Genomic DNA, 25,466 nt, shown 5'->3' with positions numbered 1-25,466 from the left:
TTATGGTTAAAATCTAGGCTCTGGGCCAGACTCCTTTTACCACTTACTGGCCATGCAATCTTGCTTTAGGTAAATTCTCTTTACCCTGATTTCATCACCTAAAATGGAGATCACAAGCATGTATATTCACGTTGTGAGAAGATATTCAGCATACGTGATGCTCTTAGAACACAGCCCAGCCAGCATTACTATTCAGTAAACGTTAGCTATCATGATTTCCAACACTGAAACCATGCCCACTTTTTTAAAAGTGATGTACAAAGGCTTCTAAACATTAAAGATGATCTAGTCAGCTGGGGATCCATTTCCTTCCTTCATAAAATCTTAAACTCCTCACTCTGGGTTTGGTGTATCACTAGCTAAACAACCCTGAGATGGTTTTTCAAAGCTATAAAGTAATTACACAGGCATACAGAGGCAGCCAGAAATCAAAGTCACACAGCATTATGCTTTTCAAAGGCCCTTGCTGACACAAGCAAACAACGCAGTGGCGTGAAGGGCCAGTGCTGACTAAGGCGGAGGGTTTCATCAGCTCAGTACCCAGTAGGCTACCTCAGTAGCCTTCCAGTGAAATAGGGAGCCAGGCCCAGTTGCAAGGACGCGCTCACAGGTGCAGGAACACTATTCCCCAAGAGGTGCCTCTGCTCAAGAGGGCCCTCTACCTCAACCTCCCTTGTCTTTTCTTTCTTTCCTTTCCTTTTCTTCCTTTCTCTCTCTCGCTCTCTCTTTCTTTCTAAGTAACTCAGACAACTGCATACCAGTCAGTCCAAACATCTCTCAACTCCAATGATGGGTCATTTGCTGGTCCATCATGGACACGAAGAAGATGGGGACTCACTCCACAGTCTGGTATCCCATGCATAGCAATGCCCAGACACTAATTCTCTGCGGCTAGTAATATGGGAAAAGGTGTACTTTCATGCTAAATACAAACTGTATATTCATTCCAGAGTGCGCAGCCAACAGACTAGGACACTGTACTATGGATTATGGTGCTAATAAACTCTTAAGTTCCATTAGGCTTTAATTGTTCATCTAAATACACACATTATAATAGCAACTTAAATGCATTTGTATAACAAACAAAAGAGAGTTCTAACATATTTCCACATCCTACTGAACAAGTTAGATGACGACTACATTAATTTTGCTCTTATAGTGAATAGCTTTAAAAAGTTTTTCCTAAATAAATTATATTAACAGCGAGTGCGAAACATTAGCTAAAAAGGACAAAGGAATTTCAGAGCTTTGGGAGGCAATATGGAACGCTAATATTTTGGAAACCAGAGACATGCTATCTTGAGATTCTGGAAGCCTGCCCAAAGGAGATGCACTTGAATTGCCTTCTATCACTTTGAGCAAGAAGGACTCAAAAAATACATTCCAAAGCTCTAAACAAAACAAACAAAAACCAAAACAACAAAACTGGACTTTTGTAAAGGGTAGATATCAAACTGCAAACCACAGAGTCACAGCCTTTAATGATCTTAAGTCCAAATATATTTGCCGCTGACCAAAACCGTTTGGAGCATTTTCTCCAGATTGCTTCCGTGGAGATGCACACACTATTAAAAAAGATTATATACAGATCTCCCAAAGGATGTATACCTGGGCATTAATTCCTGCATGGCTTGTAACAGCAAATAAATGGGAGATAGCCTGAATTTCCACCAACAGCGGAATGCTAAAACTGTGCTGTATCCAGACAACGGAATTCCGTTTGAGCCCTAGAAAGAATGAGGCAGCTCCCTCCCCAAGCATGGACATGAGAAGTGTCACATACTGTGGAGTAAAAGCACAGGAACATATTACTTAGGGGCCCCCTCTAGATCATCCAGAAGTACTTTACTCCATGTCCCATTCTACACACCATTCTGCAACCAGCTTTCTTCCTTCCAGAAAGAATGTTTGCATGTTTATACATGCAAAAAAAAAAAATCCGCAAATGACACTCAACCCAATCCCTGCAAGGGGGCACAGGGAGGGGTGGATTTTACTTTACAGACTGTTATATGAAATTTTAAGCAAAAACGCATGGTCTAGGGGTGCCTGGGTGGCTCAGTGGGTTAAGCCTCTGCCTTCAGCTCAGGTCATGATCTCTGGGTCCTGGGATTGAGCCCCCCGCATCGGGCTCTCTGCCCAGCAGGGAGCCTGCGTCCCCCTCTCTCTCTGCCTGCCTCTCTGTCTACTTGTGATCTCTCTCTCTCTCTCTCTCTGTCAAATAAATAAATAAAATCTTTAAAACCAACAACAACAAAACCATGCATGGTCTAGGTTTTTTCATTTTTAAGTTAAAAATAACTTAATAAAAATCACTTCTGATGCTTGTTGACCCTACAAGAAGTGCCTTCGGGTTTCTCTCTTACCCCCTCTATAAAATACACCTTCTCTGTATCAACCATACCCTTTTTTAGGTCATGTGAGAATTCTCACACTCGAGAGAAAGTTCTTTTTCCCCCAGTGCATAGGGATTTCTAAAGATCGCAAAATGTAAAGTTATTCTGGCATCACTAAAAATGACCTGAAATCAAGTGGTTTAAAAATACATCGGAGCAGGGGTCTGTTCACTGCGACATCATTTGTCTTTTGTCAAATACTTCACCTCCAAGCTGCGACTCACCTCTGTCACGGCCACAGAGAGGCTATTCTGGTTTCTTTTCCCACAGATAGCTGCTCTGTTTGTCCTCCCTGGAGCCATGAGACCTGCAGGCCCTCCGGTTTCCCACCAAGAGCCACCTCAGGCAGCAGCCTCTGCAGAAACCCCTGTGCCTGCTGTCGGCAATTATGGGAACTCAGGGGATGCTGCCCTCCTCCACCCTTGAGGGTCCCATCAATAATTAAATATGAAAATATAAAAATCTTATTAAGAATCACAGAGTCTCAAAAATGCAATGCCGTGACCCTTGTCCTTTCAAATGGTGGAGCCATTCTTTGAAGGAAGACCCGTTCTGAGGGCCCTTCTAGAAAGACCTCAATGTGACTGATGGTCCGGTTCCAGAGACTGCTGAAGTAGAAGATAATATCTGAAAACAGACTCAAAAACACTGACAGTGGTGATCCTTGGCTTAAACGTTACAGAATCTTTAGAATATTCAAGTGAAAAGAGTACAATGGACAATGTCGAGGATGTAAGAATTTTTTAACCGATTAAGAAAAGATACAAGTTAAGACCCACAACAAGCTGACAAACCAGAATAAGTCCTTCCAACCACTGCTCTGGTATTTCCATCACATTCTTCCTAGGGAACCTTTCGAAACACCGCTGGCATCTTGGAAGTAAGGGGAAATATTACCTCCCATGGGAGACCCTTGAATCCCTGAGCTGAGCTAAATGCTCACTTTTCTATACTCCCCCAGCACGCTGTTCTACTACTATTGCTATACTAAGCGTATTACTTCTACCCCGAATTTCTCTATTTGCACATCTCCCCCCCAGTTGCAAACCCTTCAGGACAAGAAGAATAAATAATATATTGATTTCTGTGGTCCCATAATAGTATCTAAAATACTAGCAATTCTTAAGTTTCTGGAATGAAAGAGAAGTAGCCTCACGGCAAACTCATTTGAATATTTAATAAGGCACCAGTGGTAAAGGGGCACCAACTGAACCCCACCAGAGGTATCCATCATGTGTTTCAGAGGAGCTAAACCCTCATGTGACTGACAGCAACCCCCAACACTCACCCCCAAAGCCCATGTTTTCTAATATTACCATGACAATGAACAGACAGTATACAAGCAGACCCAGAAAAATAAGGCCAAAAAAAGAGGTAGGAGAGCGTCCCTGCCTGGGAATGAAAAGGAAAGCACCCCCTGCTTTGAACAGGGGTCTCCACATTAAGGGGGATGTTGTCTTTCTGACCATGGTGGTGGATATGGGAGCGGCATTTTCGTCTTTACACTTCTCCTGTGTTTTTATTATAGTCACTGAAACTATTAAAAAGTTGCACAAGATTTCCCTTTGTTCACTGATTTAATAAACCTACTTTTAAACACCCACCATGTCCTAGGCACTGTTTTGGGGGAGTTCCGACATAAATATGTCATAGTCTCAAGGGTTCTGCAGTCAAATGTGGGAGCCACACACACAGATACAACAAAACAGGATGTGCCTTACACAAGCGATCCCTGCAGGAAAATGGTTTATCCGATCATTCTCACCCCTTCCCTCTCCACAAGGGAACAGAGAAAACCTTAGGACAACCCATGGGAGGAGGGAGGAACCGCAGCCAAGCGCCCAGTTCCAGCCCCTCCTGCACAAACTGTGCCCCCTTTTCTCTACTTTTCACTCTTCCTCTCACGGGCTTCGTTATCTGGAGGACTAATCTGCAACTTCGAATACGTGGACACCCCCAGCATTCTCTAGGAAGTTAGAACCATGAGTCAGCGCAGCTCTGGTAACTTCAGCTGTCGCTCCTCGCGAAGCCACCCAAGGGTAAGAGCCCACAGGCTGCCTTGGGCGGGCACTGGAAGCCGTCCCTCCATCTGCTTACCACGTGTGTTGGTGGCCATGTCAGCCACTTTCTGAAAGGCGTCCAGGAAGGCAGCTGCTGCTACTACTGTGGTCCTAAAATGCAAACAGAGAACAAAAGCATGAGGAACGTCCCACATGAATTCACTGCGGCTAGAGGGTTAACCCCTCTGCAGGGAAGGGCATGCGACCTTCCAGGAGAAATGACTCAGCTGGACATGGACAGGCACTGGCTTCACAGGGCCCCTTGTCTGCTCAGGAGGCATTTCTCCTCCTCACATGAGCACGCTCTCCCAGAAACACCCAGCGCATTCGGTGCTGGTCAGTAGATGCTGGCAATCCTTCCCATCCTGGTCCACCTACGACGTAATTACCGGGCCAAATTTCACAAAGGAGGAAAGACAGGTGTTTCTGACCTAAAAGAAAAACGTCATTAAAAACCATAAACGGTACAGGTGAAATTGATTTTAGGGTAGGCAAACAGCATTTCTGCGTGGACCGGGAGATGGAATCTTGGAGAGAGAGCCTCTACTTCAACTAATTCATTTCAGAGATGGGAAAATGGAGACAAGCTCAGTGTGACTTCCAAAATCACCAGCTCATCTCAGACCTGGAAAGGGGATAGGCTGGCAGGAAGCCCAGTCCCGTGCTCATCCTGCTGCAGGACAGATCCTTGCTATGTGACTTTTCTCCCTAAATCCCACTTATACTGAAACAGACTATTTTTTCAACCTTAGAATGCTATCTTCTGAATTCCTTGAGACTAGGAAGAAGTCACTACAGTCATTTGCTGTCCTAGAAATTATTTTGAGTTCTTCACATCCTCTGGAGCACTCTGTGGTCTACCGGTTCCCAGTGCTGTGATCCCAGGATGTCATCCAGTGAAGGGTAAGCCCCACTCCCCACCAGGGCCAGGGACAGCTAGAACACACAAGCCAGCCCCACTCAGACTTCACAATCTGTGAAATGCGCTTCATTTCCAAGTTTTTCATGTATGAATCTAATCTTTGCTCAGCATACCTCAGAATGCAAAGCTGTTGAAGGGAAGAATATGAGAATAAAGATTAGAAAGAAAGGAGTTCAAGATGGAACTGAAGAAAGGACCCTACACCTCACGAACAGTGGCTTTGACACAGAAGGTTTTAGAAGGTGCAGGGAGTGGTCCCTAAGAAAACCTGGGTCACATTCCCTTAGCGCCAAACTCCAGAATTGAGGCCTGGTATTTCCCAGTAGAGCAAGAAAATATTCTGCTCTAATTTAAAAAAAAAAAAAAAAAAAAAAAAGACATTCACAAAACAAAACTGGGGGAAAAGAAGCCCCTCAGAAGCATATTTTTCAAAGAGTTGACATCAAATGCAAGCCCTGAAAAAGTTAGCTTTATCAAACATCCTGGGATTTATAAGTAGCTCATTCTGATTGACAATTAAGGTCTGACACAGGGGCTGGATCGATTCTCGTTCAAGGCAATGTCGATCACCCGTGTACTACATGGGCTCCCCTGAAAACGAGGGCGGCGGTCAAGTGTGAGGAATTAGGAGCTTTTAACCGCCACCTCCCAATGAGTCCTGTTTCCTTGCGTGCCGCTGTCCTGAGACATCCCTGCTCTGGAGTCCCCACAGCACGAGCAGTGATTCAGCGTCCCGCTCCTCCCAGCGGCTGCGCCTCTCCTACAGTCCTCTCGCCCTTCCTTTACTACTGAAAACCAAACCACGCGCAGGAGGCTCCCAGCTGGGGACTCCTAGTTTGACAAAATAAAGAAATGGGCCCTGTCCGCAGGAGGCCTAAACGTTGTGGAAAAAAAAATAAAATGAAATAAAATGTTCTTTGTACCAAGGAGATAAGATGGCTTTAGGCTTTGGGGTGCCTGGGTGGCTCAGTCGGTTAAGCAGTGAACTCTTGGTTTCCGCTCAGCATGATCTCAGGGGTCCTGGGAGAGAGTCCAGTGTCAGGCTCTGTGCTCAGCAGGGAGTCTGCTTCAGGACTGATTCATTCTCTCGTGCTCTCTCTCTCTCCCTCTGCTCCTCCCCCACAACCTCTTTCTAAAATAAATAAATCTTAAAAAAAAAAAAGATTGCTCTAAGTTTCATTGTAACTGATTAGCTGTGCTAAACAATTACTTGAAGTTTTAGCTTCCTCTTTGGTAAAAGGGGAAGAGAGGATCTTCTCCTTGGCCAACCCTGAAAGGCTGCCAGATTCAATTAAATGAGGTCAGATAAGAAATGGGGCAGGGTGGTGGAGGAGGGGTACTCAACTGTCTTTCTGGTGTACTCCAGGAGGGCCCTCCTGTAGGAGGGAGACTAACTGTTGGGAATAGATGCAAACAATAGCAGAGATGGGAGACTAGCTGTAGCGTGATAAGGTGAGGCTGGTGAAGGCCTGTGCGGGGCCTTGCATTCAGACAAAGGAGGTTGGCCCAGCAGAAAATCTTTAAAAAAGAAAAAAAAAAAAATAGGAACTTGTAAAGTCTGTACACGTTCTTAAGCACCAAAATGGTAAAGGATCTGACAAGGAGAGAAGGGGCTCTATGCCCCAGTCGACTGTACATCTGGAAGACCACTCACAGCTTGGGAAATCCTCAGTTCATGGGATAGAAATCCCAGGCACCTGCAAAGCTGGCAGAATGGAAGAGGAAAGATCCTTCCTTCGGGAGTTCTTCTCTCCTGGTCTACAGGGGAGTCATGGAATGTCCCGTCTTATGGCTGGAGCTCTGGGCAGTAACCCCTGACATCCGTCGGCTAAGGACCAAGAGCGTCATGTCATCCACGTGGCTTTTTATCCTAGAAAGCACCTACCTGCTTTGCCCTCTGGAAAACCGCCTCCATACATCCAAACCAGCTGATGTCATCCCCCATTTCTCCATGAACAGGAGTCATGAAAATTATTGCATTTTAAATTGTCCCATCCCTCATGGGGCACCCACGAAGTGGGTAGCCCCCCTCCCCACTAAAAGCACGTAGCTGTAACAAGAAGACGCTGGAAAATGTTCTATTTCACATCAAATGATACAGGAGCAAGCCCAAGACAAGGCAATGATAAGAACCCCTTAGAGCTGCTCAGCCCTAGATCTTGTTCTTTTTTAAGCAGCTTCATTGAGGCATAATTTGTATACCATAAGATTCACCCTTTTTGGGTGTGTGATTCAACAATTTTTTTTGGTAAGCTTAGAATTCTGCAACCACTACTACAAGCCAATTTTAGAACATTTCCATCACCCCCAAAAGATTTCTCCTGCCCATTTGTACTCAATCTCCTTTTTCTCCCCTAGTCCCAGGCAACCACTGATCCGTCTCTACAGATCTGTTTTCTAGATATTTCACACACATGGAATTACATGATAGTCAACAGTCAGCTGTAAACTCTTTATGAGGATAGGCAGTGAACAGAATGGACTATGCAGCCAGACCCAGGTTCAAATCCCTGCTCTGCCATTTACTAGCTGTATGCCATTAGCTTCTCTGTGCCTCAGTTTTCTCATCAATAAACTGAGGATACTAACTGTACTTAACCCCTTGGGGTCGTGAGATCTAATTAAGTTAACATATGGGTCTGCACACAGTGAGCATTACATAAATGTTGCTCACTACTACCTTCCTATGATACCTCATTTGACTCAAAATTCCTGTGGAAGAAGGCAGATCAGATGGGAGTTCAGCTTTACATAGGGGAGTCAGGGGTCAGGAAATAAGGCTAAGAAGTGGCAGTACTCAAATGAGAACCCACTAAGTGCTTCTGTATCTGTAATGCTTCCAAAATTAACCTCAATCCTGGGGCTGTCCTTCTCCATCCTTTGTCTAAGGATGGCGCCATTTTTCTGGGGATGACAAGCTTCTCTACTTACCGAAGCTGGGACTGTAGCTTTCCTGCTTTGTTTATGAAATCTTCCCACACTGGATAGCTCCCCTACAACAAAACAAAGTCATCAATCAGTGAGGCATGCTGTGATAGACATCTGATGAAGACAATAACAAAACACCCAATCGCAGTTACAGGGAACAATGTGTGTTCTCTCTTCCTCTGCAGCCTCGGGTATGGTGCCCAGACTGTACATCAATGCCGTGGCTCAGAAACGGGTTTAGAATGTGCTCAGGCCCTGTAATCTTGTAAATACTACAAATGCCAGGTGGAACAAGTTTGGCAGAATCTAACACATACACTGATAGATCACTTTTTCAGGAACAGATGGAGGGTCCAAATTCAAGATATGCAGAACATTTAATGCTCTGCCCGGAGGAACCACCTGACCTGTGCCTTTTCCCACCCTCACCCCGGAGGAAACCAGGGTGACTGGAGCTCCTCCCCAGGACAGTGACCGCGGCCTCCGGGAAGCTTTACTTAACAGATCAGAATCTCAAGGTTGAGAAGTTACCTAAATGCAGCCCCCCAGCTAATGGCTTGCACCCAGCATCTACAGATAGCATGACAACATGTGGATCTCCGGCACACTCCAGCTCACAGGGAACTCAACACCCTCCTGGGGAGACTCTATCTGCCACCTCGTCCTCTGTGTCCCTGCGGCACTGGCCTGAACCCTCTGGGGACCCTCAGGGTGACGCCCAACCCCATTTCCATGGGAAGTCTTTTGAAAGAACTCAGGAAAACAAGCACAATCATCCAGCTTTCCCTTCTTCCCCCACGTGCAGTCCATGTTCAACCCAGGACCGTGTTTCACATCCCTGCAGCGTCCTGGGGACACAGCAAGATTCTCTCTCCCTCGGCTTTCAAGCCCGGGACTCAAGATACAAGGTCAGAACTACAGGTGCTACTCTGACGGCAGCAGAGCAGGGGGGCTGACACCTCCCTACACCGACCCGCTCGATGCACGTTAAGATCAAGGAGCCACGCAAGAGAGGACGCAAGGGAAACCCACAGAAGGAGAAGCCACGGCTAAAGACATAGAGTTTGGCACGGAATCGGTCACACAGATCTGAGACTCCACCCCCGGAGGGTGCCACCGGCAGGACCAAACAGGAAGTGCCTCGAATCCTAACGTGGGGGACAGAACACATGGCACCTCCCAGGCTGGCGGTTTAAGGAGAGGAGGGAGAAATTCTGATGAAGTTCATCATTTCACCTTTCGCTACAGAAGCGCGGCCGAAACAGGCTACAGCGGCAACTGAGCGAAAACCTGATGATTTCCTCTTCGTACTGGTCTGAATGGTCTTAGCTTCTTAGCCTAGCGTACAGTTGCTCAACCTTGCCACTACGGACGTTTTGGGCCTGACAGTTCTTTTGCGGTGGGTGACTGTCCTGGGCACTGTACGGGGTTCGGGACCATCCCTGACCTTGGTTCACTAAAGTGCCAATAATAGGGGCGCATGGGTGGCTCAGTCGGTTAAACGTCTGACTCTTGGTTTCAGCTCAGGTCAGGATCTCAGGGTCCTGGGATAGAGCCTCGAGTCAGGCCCTGCACTCAGTGGGAAGTCCGCTTGAGGATTCTCTCTCCACCCCCTTCCCGGGCTTGCATGCCCCCACTCTCTTCCTCTAAAATAAGTAAATAAAGCTTAAACAACAACAACAAAGAACACTGTTTTAAAGGGCTGCTTGAGCTCCGCACTGGGCTCCCTGCTCAGCTCAGAGTCTGCTTGTCCCTCCCCCACCTGCCCCTTCCCCTCCTCACTCTGTGTGTGTCTCTCTTAAATACATAAAATCTTGAAAAAAATGAAATAAAATAAAGGGATGCCTGAGAAACTAATTTCTTTTGGTGAAGAAACAGTCATCTGTTGTTCAGCAATTTCTTCAGTATTACTGCACTCAAGTATCAATTCTCTTGTTCAATGAAAGCATAATTAAATATATTTTTGCTTTACATCTTATCATAAAAGTGCCTCTCTCTGCATTTCTCTAGCTATCGAGTCTGTCTGAAAATGTGCAGAGAGCTATCTGGAAAACTGTCCACCGAAGTTAAAATGGGCTATTTCTGGAAGCTAAGATTTGGACCAATGTGTTGCTTTCTTGTTTGTATTTTCCTATATGGCCATAGTTTTTTTTGGTTTTTGTTGTGTGTGTGTTTTCACTCAGGGTCACATATAACTTTTACAAAAACAATAGTCATTATATACATTTTTTTAATTTTAAGATCAACCTAGAGGTCCTGGCAATTAAGTCACAAACCGGCCCAAGCCTAAAGTCTATCTCCCAGCTGCAGCTAGAGCACAGCCGTCAGCTCTGTGTCTGAGACCTGCCTGGTCTGACTGCAGGTCTCGGGATTTTTTCCCCCAAGTGACAATTCACGCCCATGGGGCACTAAGTGCACCGAGCCAGGCATCCTGCCTGACTGGCTCCTGGCAGAGGTCCCTTGGCAGCTGCACCTGAGCTCCTGACAACCAGTACCCACGCACAGGTCTGGCCACCACACTGCTAAGCCACATAGCCTCCATCTCCTCTTTGTGCCCCAGTGGGCTGTTTCCACCCGAGGGCATAACTTTAGTTTAACTTAAGTTGAATGAATCCTTGACAGCTCTGGCTACCATTCCAGGCCCATCCAGACCTTGCGTGAAAGTCCAATTATAACACCTAATGTATTGGCCATTTTCTTATCAAGTATGAACACCCCTTCTACCTCTATATCCAAGTAATTAAAGGGGCAAGGGCTAGGATCAGAGTTCTCTGGCTGGCCGTGAGAGATCTCTGCCCACACGGACATCAGCATCTTAAGAGCATAAGAGTTCAACCGACCAATTACAGCTTCGCCTAGCCTTTTCTTCTCGTTCCAAGAAAGTAGGAGAAGCTTTTAGAAAAGCCTAAATGTGTTCAGACATACCAACCACCAACTTCGAGCCAAAAGGTACCAGCATCACTCATCTAAACAAAGGAGGCCATGACCCCTGGGCCTTCCTTTCCCCGGCACCAACCGCTCCCCTGCAGGGGCCCCCAGAGAAGGCCACTGAAATGATCCAGCATATTGAAGAAAAAGGTGAGACACACTCATTGAGAACACGCCAGAAAGACGACAGGTCTATGCAGGAAGCACACAGCCCTGATTTCCAGCCGTGGTTACGCCGGTCAAGTACTAGGGGAAGTCACTTCCCCTCCCAGGGCCTGCTCCTTCTAGAGACTAACAGTAAGAACTATTCCGTGACCATTACTGCACACGGCATCACTGAACCCTGAAAGAATGGCGGGAAGGAATAAGGGGATAAGTCACGACTTCTCAGGGTTGGTGTAAGGGACAATGGAGATCAGACACCAACAGTGCTTGGTGCAAGGCCGGGCGCTCTGTCAGTGTCCCACAAACATCGGACAGGACTGACCCAAGGGTTTGCAGGCCCCTGCAATCCCACTCAGGTGCTGGCACAGATGTTAAGGCCTCGAAGTCAGACTGTCCATCCAGGCTGGAATCCTGCACACTTAGTCCTAAGTACAGAACCCGCTGCACCTGCCAACTAGTTATCCAGCTGGGTGTGGGGAGTCAGACTAGTCTGCGCCACTCCACCGCACACAGCGGGAGGAGTACTCAGACTGACATGAATGTGCCTGAAATCAACCGCTCGAAGCTCTGAAAAAAAACGACTTATCTGCCCCCACCACTTGGGAGCCTCATTTCAGTCTCTACCAAATTAGCAACAAAAAGAGGGTCCCCTTTCCAGTCAAGGGGTGCAGCACACAGCTCTCCGCCCACGAACACCCACTCAGCCAGAAGAAGGCTGCCAAAAGCAGCTCTTTCCTGATTTAATGATATTTGACAGTCTATCAAAGAGTGTCAGGCCCACCTGTTTTAGGGAATATATAATTTAATGGATTCTTTAAAGAAAAAAAAATGAACTTCTAAGAACAGAAGACAAAACCTCCTTGTTGAGAATTTTTTTTTTAAGTGCGTAAATGTTATTAAAACTTAAAGGCAAGGTGATGTTGGATTGTTCTAGACCTAGGTTTTTTTTTTGTTGGTTTTTTTTTTTTTAAGTTTCTTTTAAGGTTAAAAAAAAAGTTTCTACCCACCTGAAAAGTAGCTTTACTACAAAAATTCAAAAGCCTGGAGGCAGCAAGAGAGGAGAAAGAAGAAACTTGAAGAGTTAAGAGTGACAGAGAAAAAAGCCTGGACTTTTTCTAGACTCAAAGACTGAGTCAAAGAGAATATACTCAAGTTTGACAAGAAATCTGCAAATCAAGATGCCGTATCCACTGAGAACCCTTTCAGAAAATGATTCTGACGCAGTCCTTAATTTTTCTGATCTGCATCGCCCACCAGCGAGTCCCAGAAAGCTCTCCTGCGAGGCCACGGTTCTGACTGGGCTCGGTTCACGTCTGAGGAAATCCCCAGGAATGCACTCCACATGGACCCCTTTGTGGGGTTCCCCAGAAAACACATGAAGGTTTCCACAACTTTCCAGACAGACCAAAATCAAAGAAAATAAGACTCCCACCAAGCACCCAGGCTCTGCCAAGTCCAAAGTCACAAGCAACGGGTACAGGACTCTCTTCTCCCTGGAACCCCATGACTGTCGTTGGAGCTGAGGGCAGGTTTTGAACCCCAAGCAATTTGCTGAAAACAGAACTTACACCACGCTGGATTCTGAGAGAAAGGAAAAGTCCCTTATTCCAAAAATGAGTTTATTTACAAACGTGGAAAGGACTTCCTTGGTCAAGTTGCAAGATGGTCCCCCATCCCACAGCAAGAGAGGTGGGACTTCCCGAAGGACAGGCTACAGCTCACACCTCTGCATCCACCAGGCAGGGTCCCCGCAATGCTCCCCACACCACACACACCACCGCTGATGGCTGCTCTCTCTTCTAACCTCCAGGGGGATTCAACAATCTGGAAAACTCCTACTCAGCCATTACATCCATCTAGCTCTGACATCACCTCTTTCAAAGCATTCTCGAATGCACCCCCTTCCCTCACATCACGCAACTCATCGTCCGTGAGCCTGTGTCTCGCCCATACACTGTGGGCTTGAGAACAGAGAAACCGAGGGAGGAAGGAAAAGCATTTCCACTAAGAGCAACAGTTGGCCCAAAACGGAGAAGCAGAGAAGACGTTAAGTGGGCTCCCTCCAAGGGACACTGGAGTGGCACCCTGACACTGGGGAAATGCAAGACACAGGCGGGGTGTACAAGAAGACCATGAGCAGCCTTCAAGGGCAAGGTCAGAGTTTAATCACAAACAAGACAGCAAAAGACCCAGCAGATGGTGAATGACATTCAACCCCAAGCGACGAGTGCCTGGGTGACTCAGTCAGTTGAGTGCCTGCCTTTGGCTCAGGTCAAGATCCCGGGGTCCTGGGATGGAACCTCACTCTGCTCAGTGGGAAGCCTGCTTCTCCTTCTCCCTCTGCTCCCCCGCTTGTGCTCTCTCTCTGTCAAATAAATAAATAGAATCTTTAAAAAAAAAAAAAAATTCTCAAGCCACCCAGGTGACAAGAGAACCTAACCAACAGGTCACATACCTAACAGCAGTCTTGTCCCTTCAGGAGGGGGTAGGTGGTTAAGTCTTTTTTTTTTATTTCTGAGAAAAAAGACCCACCCCATCTCTGCCTGCTCCCCTAGAGGTTGGTGGCCAATTAAGCAAATACGCAAGCTGGCTTCCCCACCCTCACCCTCAAAGTTGAGCTCTGGGAGACCCCCCCCAAGTCCCTCTCCTCTTCTCCCTCTCCTTCCTCGGCTCTCCCCACAGCCAGAAGGCTGGGCAGGCCGCTTGCCCAACACAGGGCGCAGGAGTCAGCCAGTGAGGCCATTCTGGCTTTGAGTTCTGTTTTGCTTTGTTTTATTCTGTATTAAACAGAGGCCCAGGATGGCATCCCACACACGGAGCAGAAGAATAAACTGTGTGTAACTCCTCAGCACGGCTGGTTAACGATGCCCCATAAATAATGCAGCAACTGCCTCTCCCAGCCCAGCCCAGCCCGCAGTGGCAGTGGGACCTCAGGGGACAGCTGAGGGAACAAGACACCCACAGCAGGAACTCGGGGGAACAGGGAGCCGTGGTCAGAGAAGGGGCAATGTGAGAGAAGCCAGGGCTGGAGAAGAGTGTCACAAGGAGAAAGACTTCGGCTTCGCTGAGAATAAACAAGGGACAGGCTCGAGGGAGTGGGGTTCCAGCTCAAAGGCTCTGCCCGGCCCAAAGGTCCCAGAGGGACGCAGGCTCAGCAGTGGTCATGCTGTTGTGAATTCCAGTCCTGGGCACACGACTGGCTGGGTAACTTCCCAAGCCCCTCTTTGCACCCTGACGACATCACCGTCACCATCACCATCCTTAAGCATCACCAGTTCCTAAAACAGTTGCTTGGTGCCAACTGCCAGATCAGCAGGTCTCGTGCTTTCACAGCCACGGCCACCCCCACTGGGGATCCCGCAGAAACGCAGGTTCCAATTCCCCTGGGCGGAGGCAGGGTTCCAGGTCTCATCTAAGTGGTGCTGAGGCTGCTGGCGCCCAGACCACAGTGGGGAGCACGCTTGGATACACGCGCCACTCCGTGCTCGCAACAACCCAACCAGGCAGGTGCTGCTGGTACTCGCAGCCGAGGAATCGGAGGACCGACTTTGTGGCCCATGGACTACCCTGACTCTGGGAGGGACAAGCAATGGGTTGAGGAGACCCAGCTGCTCCGCCCAGCCCCAGGACTGCAGAAGGCTGCTCAGGGGGCACGCTGGGCCCTGCTCGGTCCAAGAAGGTACAAGGGCTCCCCGAACACACAGCACCCTCTCCCCACCGATTACAGCTACCAATGTTCCCAGGGGGAGCTAGAGATGGTTGTGATCCTCAACCACATGAAAAAGAAACCCCAAGACACAAAACAAAGAAAAGCCCTTCATGTTAGAAAAAGGTCTGGAAGGAAAGGACCAGAAATGTTCACAGGTGCTGTCACTAGTGGTGCGATTACAGGGAACTCGATCACATCCTCAGGTTTGCGACGGACATGGGGACTGATCAACTTCCACCAGATGGAGCATCTCTGCCAGCTGCTGCTGTCACCACCCCAAGCCACCAGCCCCCCAACTCCCCGCTGCATATCTGCAGGTGCCTCCTCAGGGCAAGAACAAGAAGCACAGCCCCCAGCATCCCTCATCTGCCTCCTCTAGGTCACCCCTTGGTGTGGACTACAGGGAAATGAAAAAGCGAAGCTTCTAGAGGAAGCTTCTGACCTGAGCAGGCGTGCCCCCGGAACCCCGTGTGCTTCTACAAGCATGAGGTAGTAAATCTGCAGCTCCCAGAATTGGGTGTGCAGGAGGATGGACGGGGCCCCTGAAGGCCTGTCACAGCTTTGTCCCCAAAGCCACCCTTCCCCGCCCCATCCTGTAAGAGGAAGGGCTCCCGAGAACCTCAGATGAAAGGCACCGGGTAAGCCCATCCATCATAAAAACCATTCCTGGGCTTTTATTCTCTGATTGGGGCTTGCCTAATCCACTAATTATCCCTGTCCATCAAGTGGATGACAGCCTTGGGGATAATCAATGGTTGCTTCCCATACGCCCACCCTCGCCCACTCGCCCAAGCTCACCAGCAATAAATACGCCTATGAAAAGGAAGATTTAACCACAAAAGGTGCTCCCTCCACCCAACCTCCCCTCACAAACTGCTCCATTTGTAACCATAAGACCCTAATTAAGTCAAGGACATCAGGCGTCTTCCTCCAGCGCTATGAGGTTCCAGGCCCACAATGCCTGTTTTCTGACACGCGGGTAGGTCGTCACTTGAAATAGAAGAACCAACCTGGCAACTGTACCCTCAAAGCAATATTGTTGTTGTTGTTGTTTACATTTTCTACCAAGAGGTCTTCCTTTGTCTGTCCTGAGCCTTCCAGCAAAAGAGCCACTGGCCACAGGGATTTAAATTTAAATTCACTGCGATTAAATAAAACGCAAAATTCAGTTCCTCACGCAAGTGCTTGAGAGCCACTCGTGGCCTGTGGCTGTAGCACTAGGCCGTGAGGGGGCACGACACGTCCCCTGCTGCAGAAGGGGCTACCGGGAGGCGCCGGTGGCCAGGGACAGAGCCGCTCTGGGCACCCCGGCCTCATTCTGCCGCCTCCACGAGGCTTCGGGTTCCACTGTTTCATACCCGCAGAAACTGGTGAGTACATGCGCCATCATCTCTAGGAACATGGAATCCCACTCCTCTCCCTCTTCCCGAAACTCACCCTCCCCCTGCCCAAGTCTGTACTATGCCAGCGGTCACCGGGGGCCATCTAGGAGTCCAAGTGTACCTCCTGATCATCATTAAGAACCCCATCTCACATGTCCATAGACCTGGAGAGCATAAAGGGCTCTCAGGACAACCCTGCCAGGGCACTTGGCGGAACAGGAAACTGAACGCTTTTCCTTTTAATGTGGGAAACCAAAGCGTAGAAGTTAAGTAATCTGCCGCGGGTCAGAGAATGGTTTGCCCTCATACCTAGCTGGGATCGTAAAGGGCCCCTCAGTTTAACCAGTTCTTTTTAAAATGAAATTGCCCCTGGGGGCGCCTGGAGGGCTCAGCTGATTAAGCATCTGCCTTTGACTCAGGTCATGATACCACATTTGGGGATTAGTCCCTTGCGGGGCTCCACACTCAGTGGGGAGTCTGCTTCTCCCTCCAGCCCTCCCCCGCTCATGCTCTCTCTCTCCCAAATAAATAAATGGAATCTTTAAAAAATAAATAAAAAATAAAATGAAATTGCCCCCTAGGTTCTCCTAAGCTTACTTATTCTCCATAACTGGACACTTGGGGACTCCATATCCAATCATTCTTACAGGGGCCGGCTGCTCTCATCCAAGTGCGAGTAAGAGATGTCTGTGTACAAGTAAGCCCCCGCCCCAGAATAATATATGCAGATCTACCCCCTCAAACTTTCTCCCACTATGGGGAGTCCAAAGCTCCTGTTTCATTTGCTTATTCCCATGTATAGATGGCCACATGCGATAATGAAGGGAATCCGTGATGACCTTCACACCCCATAAACGGGTCAAGGATTGTTACCACTATTTGATGCTTGCACACCCGTATGCACCCACTTCTCCTCCCTGGAAATACCCTCTCCGACTTGTCTCCACCCAACCCCAAAACGGATTCTTGCAGTCTGTCAAGTCCGCCCTGGGGAGCAATGGCCTGGCCACGCTGTGCACACCTGGTGTGCTCTGCTTCCACTAAACAGTACCCCCCCACAATCCCCGGGCCCCGCCCCAGGCTGCTAGAAGGGACACCCCAGGACAGCCCTGATGCATGGTCAGACTCCACAGTCTGAAAGGACCTGTGTGATGTCAGGGTCAAGAGCATGGCGCTCGAGTCAGACTGCCCAACTTCACATCTACCCTCCAGACGACCTAGGTGACTTAGCCACCCACAACTGCCCTGTCTTCATGGGTAAAGGACGCCTGAGCTAGTCCCCACCTCCAAGGACAGTAATGAGGGTAAAGGAAAGAGTGCAGGCCCTTACAAGGGTGACCGGCACTTAGGACTAAATAAACTCCAGCGACTGCTATTTTCAGGAGTTGATCTATGATGACAGTCACCCTACCTGGGTCATTTATGAGCGCCCACAATGCACGGCCAGAGCAGGGTAGAGGCCATACAGAGATGAGGAGCCAAAGCAATGAGGAGCTCAGGCTAGAACAAGGCCATATTAGTCACCAATCGGAGGGCACCACACTCCAAATACAAAGTCCTCGGAGGTGCAGCTGGAGTAAGCTTTGAGGGGGAGGGCGTGGATGCCTCATCTAGGTCTTTAAGGACAAAGGGGCGTTTTCCTGGCAAAGATAAAGGAAATAAAGAAGGGAGACCTTAAAAGAAATAATTAGCAAAGGAAAGGGAATACAGAAGATCATGCTGCATTTAGGCACGGGAGTCATTTTGGGGTTTATTTTAGGGGCACGAGAGAGGGGACCAGGGAGATCCTTCCTACTTACCTCATGAGCTGCAAAGTTAGGCCCTTGGTGGCGCAAGAACCCCTCCCACTTCCCCCTGCTCCTGGTATACTCACAACCCACCAAAGACGCACTAGGAACGTCTGCTACGACTACAGACGCCTGAGCCTCACCCCAGAGCTACACAATCGAAATCTCTGGGGTGGGGGGCCCAGACACCCGCACTGAACACACACCCCCAGGGGAGAGTCATACTTTCTTGCTAAAATCACACACAACAAGATTTGAAAATCCACACACCAGGGGCGCCTAGGTGACTCAGTGGGTTAAGCGTCTGCCTTTGGCTCAGGTCATGAACCCAGGTCTTGGCGATCCAGCCCCACGGTGGGCTCCCTGCTGAGCAGGGAGTCTGCTTCTCCAGCCCTGCACTTGTCCCCTCTTTCTCTCTCTCAAATAAACAAAATTTAAAAAAAAACAAAAAAACAAAAAAAACATCACCATACCAAGTAAGACATCTCGTCCCTCTGAGGCCCAGCAAGCTATGGCCTAGCAATTTCTGCCCTGATATGCAAGTCTAGCTCCTTGACACGAACCCCCGGTGATGAGCACGCGCATGCGGGAGGACGTGCACTTTTTGAACGGCAACGTGTGTGAAATGCCTGGAAAAGTCCATACCTTTGACCCAGGAGAAAGCCTTCAGGGGAAACTCTCGATGCGGATCAGTGTTCTAGCTATAAGGATATACTCACTGCCATGTTGCTTCTAATTAGTGAAAAACAGGACACAGCCTAAACACGACATCAGCCAGGAACATATGGAACCAGTGCCCACCTGAAGGCCAAGCACATGCTCCGCCCTGGCCTGGAACATTCTTTCTAGGATATGCACATATGCACATACTTCCCAAGGCATTGCTCAAGGGTCACCTGCTCTGGGAGGCCTTCCCTAGCCACGGTTTTTCTTTTCTTTTCTTTTTTTTAAGATTTTTATTTATTCATTTGATAGACAGAGATCACATGTAGGCAGAGAGGCAGGCAGAGAGAGAGAGGAGGAAGCAGGCTCCCTGCTGAGCAGAGCCCGATATGGGGCTCGATCCCAGGACCCTGCAATCATGACCTGAGCTGAAGGCAGAGGCTTATTAACCCACTGAGCCACCCAGGTGCCCCTAGCCATGGTTTTTCAAAACAACAACACTGCCCCTGCTCTGTTTTTCCCCACTGCACATAATCCTCCTAATACACAGACAAACCGACTTAGTCTGTCCCCCACTGCCCTAGAATGTAAGCTCCAAGGGGGTAGGGACTATGTCCATTTTGTTTACTGCTCTACCCCCAGCGCTTAGCACAGAACCTGGCATAGGGTCGGTTCTCAAATACAGGTCAACGGAATAAATGAATTACACATACCAAACAACGGAACATCACACAACATTAAAACTGACACGGCTTGTAACTGCATACACGGGAAGGCAACATAAATGAAAAGCTAAGTGAAAAAATAAATTTCTGGCACAGCGTGGGCCAGATGAACCTTTGTCTAAAATGTGTGTACATAATCCACTCTGTCATCAAACGGTTATGGGTGAGTTTTATTTTTTACTTAATTGAAATTTCTTAGTTTTGCTTCCACTAACTTTATACAGCTTGCATAATCTTTGAGAAGTAATCCCTCATGAAATGTTCGCAAAACACTTGGCTAATTTTTTTTTTTTTTAGGAATAAGCTTCCTCCTTAGTGACTTAATTAGGGTGTCCCTAATTAAGGCCAGCACAACATCAAAGAGGCCAGGTTCCAGGGGACCCTTGCTTCAGGTCTACTCCTGGCTGCAAGGCGACCTCAGTCCCTCCAGCAGCAGCCTGCAGAGCTTCTGAGTGCTGGGATGCCAAAGGCTTGGCCACCAGCTCGCTCCTCCTGGCTCTGCTCCCCGCTACTTGCTTCCTATTGGGGTGCCTCATCCAATTATTCAGGCCCGAGATCACATCCTGCTGGAGAGCTGGCTTTGAAGGTTCAGTAAACAATCACTTCAAAACAAAGAGCGACCATTAAACCAAACTCAAAGACTTCCTTAATGACTCCGTGCTCAGCGGCAGGAGCCCGCGCGCAAGCAAGCCAGGCCTCAGAAGTGAAACTGAGGTCTCCCTGGAAACTAATCTCAAGCATTTCCAGCCTCCTGCTGCAAATATCCCCCCTTCCTGTTTTGCGCTCAGCCATGTGGGGCACAGAGCCCGTTACTGGGGCGACCCTGATGGAGGGGGTTTCTTCGGCAAAACAAACAAGTGTCTCCTGGTTGTCACACCCCTCGCGCTCACACCCTGCCTGCTCCCCACCTACTTCCCTCTGCTGACAAATTAGAGGCACCTGTGGGGGGAGTCAACCACCCAACAGCACCTTGTCAGCTGAGCCTAACTCTGTTTTAAAGAGAGAAGCTCCTGGAGCTTCTAAGTGGTTCAGAGGAGAGCCTCGATTGTTAGATTGTTAGGCTTTATCTGGTGCATCCTGAGTCCTAAAGGTACAGATAGAACAATCCTCAAAGAGATAGATGAAACACACCCATTACAGAATCGGAAAAGAGACAGCAGACCACGGCGGGTGAGCCCAGACCCTGGGGCCAGACCGCCGGGGTTCAAATCCCAGCCTTCCCTCTCAGGAGCTGTATGATGTGGGCAAATGGCTTCCCCTCTCTGAACCTCAGTTTCCCCATCTGTAAAGTGGGAATTAAAGCAACAACCACTGGGTTGTTGGGAAAAGTTAACAGTCTACTGGTAAGACACTAGAATAATGCCTGGTTGTGCTTAGGAAACAGGGAAAGTAAAATGCAGGTCTAGTTTGGGTGTCACTCGTACCGAAGCCTCCCCTGACTGTGTCCTCCCACTCCCACGGTGACAATCAGAGGCCCTCCCTAAGATCCCGCTGCTTCTCTTCTAGACAAAACAACTTTAGGGTAAGGGCTTTACCTGCCTTGCTCACAGGTGTACCTCTACCCGCAGCAAAGCCTGAACCACAGCAGGCTCGTCAACATGTTTGTTGAATGTGTGTACTGTATTCTCTCAAATTGCTCATACGTTGAAATTTGAAAAGCACTGCGATGTTCTCCATTGCATTATCAAAGTGGACTTACAGATCTCTTGTATTTTTTTTAAAGATTTTATTTATTTATTTGACAGAGATCACAAGTAGGCAGAGGCAAGCAAAGAGAGAGAGAGAGGAGGAAGCAGGCTCCCTGCGGAGCAGAGAGCCCGATGTGGGGCTCGATCCCAGGACCCTGAGATCATGACCTGAGCCAAAGGCAGAGGCTTAACCCACTGAGCCACCCAGGCGTCCCAGTCTCTTGTATTTTCTGAAACATCTGAGTGCCGTTATCACAGGGTACTCCACTAGAAACTACCAGGGTAGCTCAGATACACAAGAGCATTTTATTTAGCATTTATTTCATGCTAAGCCCTTCACATTTACTTTCTCTGAAGCCTCTACAGCTTTCAGAGGGAAGTACGGTTCCCCCATTTTACAGATAAGAAAAATCAAGTCTCAGGAGGTTGAGTAACTCGCCCAGAGCAGTCTACCCAGGAAGTGGCAGAGCCAGGCTTCCAAGCCCAAGGCCACTCACATGAGGTAGAATGTAATACTTGCAGACTCGACAGAGAATGTGAAGAATGCCTAAGGGTATCTGGGTTGGTGGAAAAGTGGAGATAACTCTGTGGTGGGGCCTTGAAGGAGGAGAAAGGTTTCAGTGGACAGCAATGTAGAAATGACTCCCAAGCAGAAAAAAGAGCAAGAATGAGGGGCACAGGATGTGTTCCAAGAGACCACAGACACCAGGGTGGAAAGCACTAGGCATACAGCAGAGCACTTAGCTAGGGCCCAAGCGCGGGGTCCTTGAATCCCAGGCTAAAGCAGGTGGGACACAACTGGCAGGTAGACAGGTAGGAAGAACCCAAATATGGCTAAGCCCTAGGAAGGCACAGAAAATCCGTGCCAAGCTGCTGCTAGAGGGCAGGCTAGGAGGCAAAGCTGCCACTTTTCCTGGTGGTCACTCCAGAAAAAGAAGGGGGAACTCAATGTAGATAGAAAAAGACAGTCTTTACAAAGCTTCTCCTCTCCCCTTACCCTGGTGTAAACACCTCTGAAAAACTTTTTTTTTTTTAAAGATTTTATTTATTTATTTGACAGAAAGAGATCCCAAGAAAGCAGACCGGCAGGCAGAGAGAGAGAGAGAGAGAGAGAGAGAGAAGCAGGCTCCTTGCTGAGCAGAGAGCCCGATGAGGGACTCGATCCCAGGACCCTGATATCATGACCTGAGCCAAAGGTAGCAGCTTAATCCATTGAGCCACCCAGGCACCCTCTGAAAGACTCTTTTTTTTAAGCATTAAAAGCCCTAAAGATCTCAGCCAGGCACCCAGCCCTCCCCCTCCCTTTATAGACAGTGGGTATGCAAACAGAGAAATGCAAATGGATCCAGCAAAGGCAGATGAGGTTATAATGAACTCAAGAGTAATTGACTTAGCAAGAAAAATACAACTCAACTTCTCCATTTCCTGCAACTTCAGTGCAAACTCTAAATACAGCTTGGTCAAGGGTGGGGTAGCTTTTGCCTGAAGTGGTGGAAAGAATTATTACAGTGACCAGTGACCGGAACAGTAAAAGCAGCTCACACCTGAGTGCCAGTGGGCAAGGCAAGGTGTGGAGCGCATAGCCAGCACAGTCCTATTTCGGAAGCCTCTGAGGTGGGTAATTTCTTAGACCCTCATACAGAAGAGGAAAAGGAGGCTGAGAGATTAAGTAACTTGCCTACAGGATTGAAAAGCAAATCTCTTTGACTCCAAGGTCAGCGGGAGCTCTGGAATTTCCATAGGAGGGGCCTGGAGCCAATGAAGGGCCCCAATGGGAGTATAAGGTGTGCGGGAAGCTCCCTGCTTTTACTTACACGGTATGTTATAGATCTACACCGTCCAACATGGTGGTTATTAGCCACATAAGGCTATTTAAACGAAAGTGAATAACACTTAATAGTTCCTTAGTCACACTCGCCATACTCCAAGTGCTCAGTAGTCACATGTGGCTGATGGTTAACATATTTGACAATTTCCATCATGGCAGAAAATCATATCGGATAATACTGTATAGTTAAAATCATTACGTATTCTAAAAATGCTTCTACTATCTTTATATTTCAATTTATTTAATGTTTCACTATAAATTTATTTTTAATCATGGCAAAACACACACAACATACAATCAATCTATCATCTCGGTCCTTCTTAAGTGTCCAGTTCAATAGCGCTCAGCATATCCACGTTGTTGCACAAACATCGAACCATGCTTTTACTCAGACCTCAGTGAGGTTGAGAAAGTACTTTTGAGGGTGCTAAAAATGTGTATGACTCAGTGGTTTCCAAGCCTGACTACACATTAGAATTACCTGCAAGTGCTTTAAAAAAAAATGTGAATACCCAGGATGTCCCCTGGAAATAGGGACTCAGAACCTCCAGGGAATAGGTCCAGGGATCAGTGTCTTAAAGGCTCATGGGATATCCCACACTCTCATGCCTGTAACCAAGCACATTCGACCAGAAGGGGCATACCAGCCCAGAGCCACCTCCTTTGGCCAGACCCACTCTTCTGGCCGCTAGAGAACCCTGCCCTGTAGGAGGTGGCAGGGAAGGGAGTCCCAGGCAAAAATCCTGCTGTCCACCTCCAGGACTTAGGAGGCCACTCATGCTGAGCAAGCTAATATTTTACAGTTGCCCAAATTCTTCAAGGGGAAGAAAACAAATAAAAAGACACACAGCTCAAACGGCACTCAATTTTTTTTAACCCACTTAAATTAGACAGGAAAAGAAAAACCACTTAGAAACTATGACCAAGGCTGTATATGCCAAGAATCAGCAAAGGAAGGAGGGGATTCGGCGTGGGGGGGGGGGGGGGGGTGTTGGCGATCCCATCAACTTCAAACCCAGACCTGAAATGGCTCTACAGATTCAACCAAACTGGAGAGTTACCGGGATATAATTAAGTACAGAAAAGGTCTTTTACAAGAGAGTTCCAGGGCTGGACACAAAATGAGTTCAAGGTAAGGAGTTCCCTTAGAGGCGTCATTTGAACTTTGGGTGAACTTATTTAACTCATATAATTAGAGAGGGATGCCAGGCTTGCACAGTCGCCCAGTCTCAGGAACCGAGGGGCTCCCGGGACATATCAACAAGGCCCTCTGGCCAGTCACAGAAAAGACTGTGGGTACTTTGTATGGGGACAAGGACAGGAGCCAAGGGTGACAGGCCACAGCCTGGCCCATAGCTTCTTTCCCCTCTGCACACCCAGAAGAAAAAGAAAGGAGAACTCCAGGTTGGTCTGTCAGAGAAGACCGGTGAGTGGGAGAGGGAAGGAAGCCACAATAGGTCAATAGATCATAAATTAAATGACTTCCACAAAAGTGACAACCAAATGGGAGCCGCCCACCCCACAACAGTCCCCACAGCATCTGAGCTCAAGTTCGGGTCTCCAGACTGGCTCCCAGCTCCAGGCACGGAAATAAGACCCTGATTCCTTCCTTGAGCCTCCTGTAGAGCCCAGCGAGTGAAATTCTGTATGCTGCCCTCTAGAAAGAAAGCCATTCCCCCCCGCCTCACCACCACCTGCAGCACGGTCTAAAGAGCTCCAGCTTTGGGAATCCAATCCGCCAAGGTCTGAACCGATCCCCCTCACCAAGGCCTTGGATAAGTTACCGCTGCTCTTCAAACAGCCTCAGTTTTCTCATCCGTAAAGTGGGGCTGATGTGAGGATGACATGAAACCAAGCACACCAAGTACTCAGTGCAATGCCTGGCACATGGCGGATTCCCCCCAAGTCCCTTCTGGCCCCGTGTTCGCCACATGCCGTGAACACGGAGCATCTACTATACGCAGGTGGCACACGAGAGCATCTTAAATCGGGAAGCAGCCGAGACACACAGCCCAGGTCCTCCCTGGGCTAAGAGGTGGGGAACACTGACAAGGGGTGGGCTGCTCTGGAATCCATGCTGGGTGGCTTGGATTTCACTTTTGGGGGTTTCCTGTGCGTCTTCTGTCAGATAGTCAAAGGAAACCTGGCGCAGCCTCCCAACTAATTCAAGGGAGAACCTCCGCCATCAAATACAATGGGCTTTCTCGAAGCTCAGCCAATTAATTTACTCCATTTGTCTCTCCGGTTTGCTACTTAATAAGGCTATATCAGCAGTGCAATCTGCA

The 25,466-nt window shown here is 48.3% G+C and overlaps 1 protein-coding gene across 18 annotated transcripts in view; it reads right to left on the bottom strand.

The window, feature by feature from the left end:
• The window catches only part of MTSS1 (MTSS I-BAR domain containing 1), a 154,766-nt gene that overhangs the window by 122,652 nt on the left and 6,648 nt on the right, over positions 1 to 25,466 (bottom strand). For all 18 annotated transcript variants that reach the window (XM_032873555.1, XM_032873560.1, XM_032873563.1 and 15 more), the window contains exons 2-3: positions 8,310 to 8,371; positions 4,494 to 4,567 (exon numbers count right to left, since the gene is read on the bottom strand). In XM_032873555.1, coding sequence (XP_032729446.1) covers positions 4,494 to 4,567; positions 8,310 to 8,371 — 136 coding nt within the window. The remainder of the gene's footprint in view (positions 1 to 4,493; positions 4,568 to 8,309; positions 8,372 to 25,466) is intronic.

The sequence above is a fragment of the Lontra canadensis genome, unplaced genomic scaffold (assembly GCF_010015895.1).
Source record: "Lontra canadensis isolate GAN:19392208 unplaced genomic scaffold, GSC_riverotter_1.0 scaffold49, whole genome shotgun sequence".
In the NCBI taxonomy this organism is placed as follows: Eukaryota; Metazoa; Chordata; class Mammalia; order Carnivora; family Mustelidae; genus Lontra; species Lontra canadensis.
This window is presented reverse-complemented; position numbering and strand designations above follow the sequence as displayed.